The sequence below is a fragment of the Curcuma longa genome, chromosome 6, assembly GCF_044706935.1.
Source record: "Curcuma longa cultivar G26 ecotype Majalengka, Jawa Barat chromosome 6, ITB_CL_G26_1.1, whole genome shotgun sequence".
Taxonomy (NCBI): domain Eukaryota; kingdom Viridiplantae; phylum Streptophyta; class Magnoliopsida; order Zingiberales; family Zingiberaceae; genus Curcuma; species Curcuma longa.
Genome location: NC_133866.1, coordinates 9796088 through 9800529, shown reverse-complemented (window position 1 = coordinate 9800529; position 4442 = coordinate 9796088). Strand labels below are relative to the sequence as shown.

At 39.4% G+C, this 4442-nt stretch overlaps 1 protein-coding gene across 1 annotated transcript in view; it reads right to left on the bottom strand.

Annotated features, from left to right (window-relative positions):
• Positions 1-3524: 3524 nt before the first annotated feature.
• LOC141830570 (uncharacterized) overlaps positions 3525-4442 on the bottom strand; it is a 13535-nt gene continuing 12617 nt past the window's right edge. The window contains exon 2 of the mRNA XM_074717975.1: positions 3525-3994. Within this exon, the coding sequence (XP_074574076.1) occupies positions 3525-3994 (470 nt within the window). The remainder of the gene's footprint in view (positions 3995-4442) is intronic.

Below are 4442 nucleotides of genomic sequence, written 5' to 3'. Positions count from 1 at the left end.
GTGTAATCTAGATCAAACAGTAAATTAAAACTATACAGCGTCTCGCTGTGCTTAATTTATTATTACACACATGCACATCACACATACACATACATATCACAATTTAGGCCATAATAGTTGGATCTAGGAATCCTGCAACCACAGAATTAATCTACTTGCAATTCCTACTATTATCCTGCCTAAACTTATGCATGAAAAAGTGCATAATAACTGAAACAAAACACACAGAGCTCTAACCAACGCTCTGATACTATTGATGGGAAAGTCTTGAAAAACTGTTTCGGTAGATTCTTGCATAACAAAAATTTTCCGGAAACGATCTCAAGTTGCCCTCATAGTCGATCAAACGAAGTTTGATCGACTCGTTTAGATCATTGGGCTCTTGTGTTTGGTTTACAGGATCCAATATAAAAAGCATAATTTAATTAACGTGGAAATATTAAATTATACCTTATGAAGTTTGTACCCGAAAACCTCTTGATCTTCTGCTGTATCCCTCTCCTCTTCTCGAACGTTGTGTGGGCAACGATCCTTCAAAAATTTTCTCCACCAAGAATTCTCCCTCCGATGGCTTGAGGTAAACTTCCTTCTCTTTGCTTGGAGAAAAGAGAAGGAGAGAAGAGAAGAAGGAGTTTGGCTGCCAAGAAGGTCTCGGCCACCAAGATGATCGATGCATTAACCCTTCCAAGCCCCTTCTTTTATAGCCTAGTCATCCCTTATTTATGGTATAATTTGAGCCATAAATATGGTATGATTGGATCGTAAACTTGGTATGATTTAGATCAATCAAATCGGAGATTTTGGTAAGATTTCGGAAGTTTCCAATTCGAACCCGCGGCTTTTAATCGATCAAACAATTGATTAAACTCTGTAACTCTTAATCGATCATTAACACTGGTAATCGATCAGGTGATCGATTACCAGTCGATCTCCCCGGAGTCTTGGTAATTAATCAGCTGATCGATTACCAAGGTGTGTAATTGATCAGCTGATCGATTACACCTCCTTGCATGAGCTCGAATGCCTGGTTTCTTCACGAATTCTTCCAAAGTGTGTTTGAGGGTTTCTAGAGGCTACAGCAGGGACCTAGAGGAGGAATTGATTTTGGTCTCCCGATAGGTTTAAGCTTCCCATGTTCTTCACCGAACACGCAGCTTAAATCTATCAATAATAACTCATTCCACTAGAGAGTTATTATTGCACTACCGCGTCAATCTCATATTATAATATGAGCTCCTTCTTACTATCAGTACATTAGTCTCCCTGTGTTTAAGATATCGTATGTCCGTCAATTAAATGAGTTACTGACAACTCGTATTTAATCGACATCTAATCCAAGAGTAGTACCACTCAACCTTATTATCATGCGGACAAAGTCCACCTGCAGGGTTTACATGATAATCCTTATGAGCTCCTCAAGGGGACATCATCAACCTAGATTATAGGACACAGATTCCTTCTATAATCAACAACACACCATGTACATAATACTACTTTCTAACTCATCGGGTCTTTTGATCTATCATTCTAAATCTCACCCTTTGATGAATTAAGAAAGTACATACTAAGCACACGTGTTTGTTATTATATCGGGATTAAGAGCATGTACATCTATAGTAACAGATGTTTAGTTCGATTATATAGTCAGTATAAATCGAACAATCCTCAGATGGTCCTGTTCAATACACACTTAGTGAACTAGTGTAATTCTATAGTCAAGACAGACTAAGACCAAATTACACTACAACCACTCTAATGGTTTGTCCAATTCATTTTTGGTTGTGAACACTGTTTATAATCTACAAGGGACTGATAACATGGTCTTCTGTGTGTGACTCCGCACACCATGCTTATCTACAATATAGATTAAATGGACACTTGCAAAATATTATCCAAATGTGATTCTTATTTCAGAATGTTTATTTACACAGCTAGGATTCTGGTATACATCCCAACATGTGGTCCTTTATTTTAGGGGGGATTGTTGAGTTGCAAGGGTGCAAACATAGTCCCACATCTAAAACACATGAAAAAGATCATTGATTTAAAAGGATGGAAGATATCTCCATTGGAATGAGACCTTTTAATTTGGGGAGAGCCCAAGAACAAAATCATGAGGGCTTAGACACAAAGTGGACAATATCATGCCATTGTGGAGATGTGGACATCCTTGAGACCCAACATTTCTCACCCAGATGGGACATATGCACTGACAATATCCCCGTGCACAGATATCCTCTTAATTAACGACAAGACAACTCTTCATCATTCTCTCATCCTCGCTTATATAACCCTCATGTTTTTGCAGAAGCAGGTATGCGTGCTCACATCTTCATCACGCTTCTCTATTCAAAATTATTCTTCTTCTGGTGACTGACTTGAACATCGGAGGGGTCAAGCCAAGGCAACCCTGACCTTCCTTCTCATCGTGATGGTGCTTGTAGGGTTCTGGAGATCACTGTCTTCTTCCTCCTCACACGATCAACCTCAGTGCTGAGTGGTCGGGACGTGCCCATAGAGCGATCTCAACAAGGGCATCATTATTAAGATAAATCTAAACTTGGATACTTGACAGACAATGTTAGTACAACATAGATCTAACTTCAAACCTTTTCTAATTGCATCAAAATCATATGGCCGGAGACAACCATTTGCTGTCTGGGAGTGCAACATGTCCATTTGGCACAAATTCAATATTTTTAGGGTTATCAAACACTTTAGCAAAAGTGTGATAACTTTATAGGGCTTAAAATCTAGAAAGAAAAAAAACATGGGCAACACAAACGCATGGGAATTTAGAAGTGTGCTCATTTGACACGAATGGAGATCTCAACATTCGTCAAACACTTTTGAGCATTGATGTTTCATTGTAATCAGTTGAATAGAATCACATCAAGTTAATTGGAGTTGTTTTAGTCGACTAGTAACACTTTCAATCGACTTCAAAGTCAACAAATAGCTTGGGCAGTAATGGCCCTCTAAATCAAGTTGAATGGAGGATAATTTGAAAGTTGGGTGTGCAATTTGACCATTTCATAAATTGCAGAAAGAAATACGGATTGTTGAAAATTACTTCTTCTATTGTATTTATATTAAAGTAGAAACAACATTTGTATTTGAAGAAAATAACATTTAAATCAGAAGTCAAGGAAAAAGATGCGATCTTCCTTCTGTTTGACAAGGAGGGAAGTTAAATGAGAAGAGGGAAGGCCTAAGTGGAAGGGACATAAAATCTTTCATCCTAATTATGTCAAGATATTTAAATCCATATGCTGGGGAAGTTTTAGATTTTGCAGTACCTTGAACCCATGATGGCCATTTATGGCAGTCAAAACTCAAAACTAACATGCATTGATCTCAGGGATCGATCTTGATTCATTAATCAGAATTATTTAATGTCGTAGGTGAATTTCTGAATCTGCAGAATCCGCCTTTTCGTCTCTCAAAATTGGCATGGTGGCCTCCATCTCAAAATCAACCCTCTAACTTATTCAAAACTAATAAATCCCCAACGACGACATACATCAGCACGTAGCCAAGTCCACCACCAACTCCTGCATCAGCAATCCAAAGAGAAGGCCCTCCAAATCCACGGCCACCTGCTCCGTAGCCGCCTGCTGTTTCACCCACCCATTCTCCCCCTCCTCCATCTCCCTCAGCGTCGCTTCCCCGTGGTAGTCGTCGGCCCCAGACCAACTTCTCTCCATCCATTCCCTCGCAGCCAAAATCAGCCGCCATGCTTCCTCATCTTCTTCCGTCTTCGCCACTTTCCTCTGCCGGGCGGTCAAGCTGTGAACGAAGAAGTCCAGCAGAAGTTTCTCTACGCTCACGTCCAGTGAGCTTACATGGTAGATCGAGGTGAAATGCCGCAGCAGCCTCCTCGCTGTCATCTCCGCATCGTTGCACGAGGCAAAGCAACGGTCAAAGTAGACTGGGGTGGGATCCGCGAGGCGTTCGAACCGTCCGATTCTGCGGAGCAGCTGCCGCTTTTTCCCTGCACCGCCATCAATTAATGAATTGAATTTTGAAATCCTTCAAATTCACCCACGTTGCCCATGCTGGTCAAATAAATTGATCGTAGTCCATTTTATGTTAAACAGTCACATTCAAATAGTGGTACAAAGAAAAGAGATTTATGACTTAAAATAAATAATAAAAAACTACCAGAAAAAAAAATATAACTGTAAATATTGACGAGTTTGACAGGCAGTGAGTGAAGTCGCACGCACAAGAAGACACGACAGACGGCTGACACGGATTTGGAAATACCGGCGGAACACGAGATACCAGATCCTCTTTCGCTAATTACAACCAATGTATGATATTTATAAGAAAAAAAAGCATTAAAAAAGACGTTCTAAATTATCAAGAATATTTTTTTAATTAAATATGATTCGATAAATACTATAATAAATAATTTTTAATATAATACTTTTATAGCA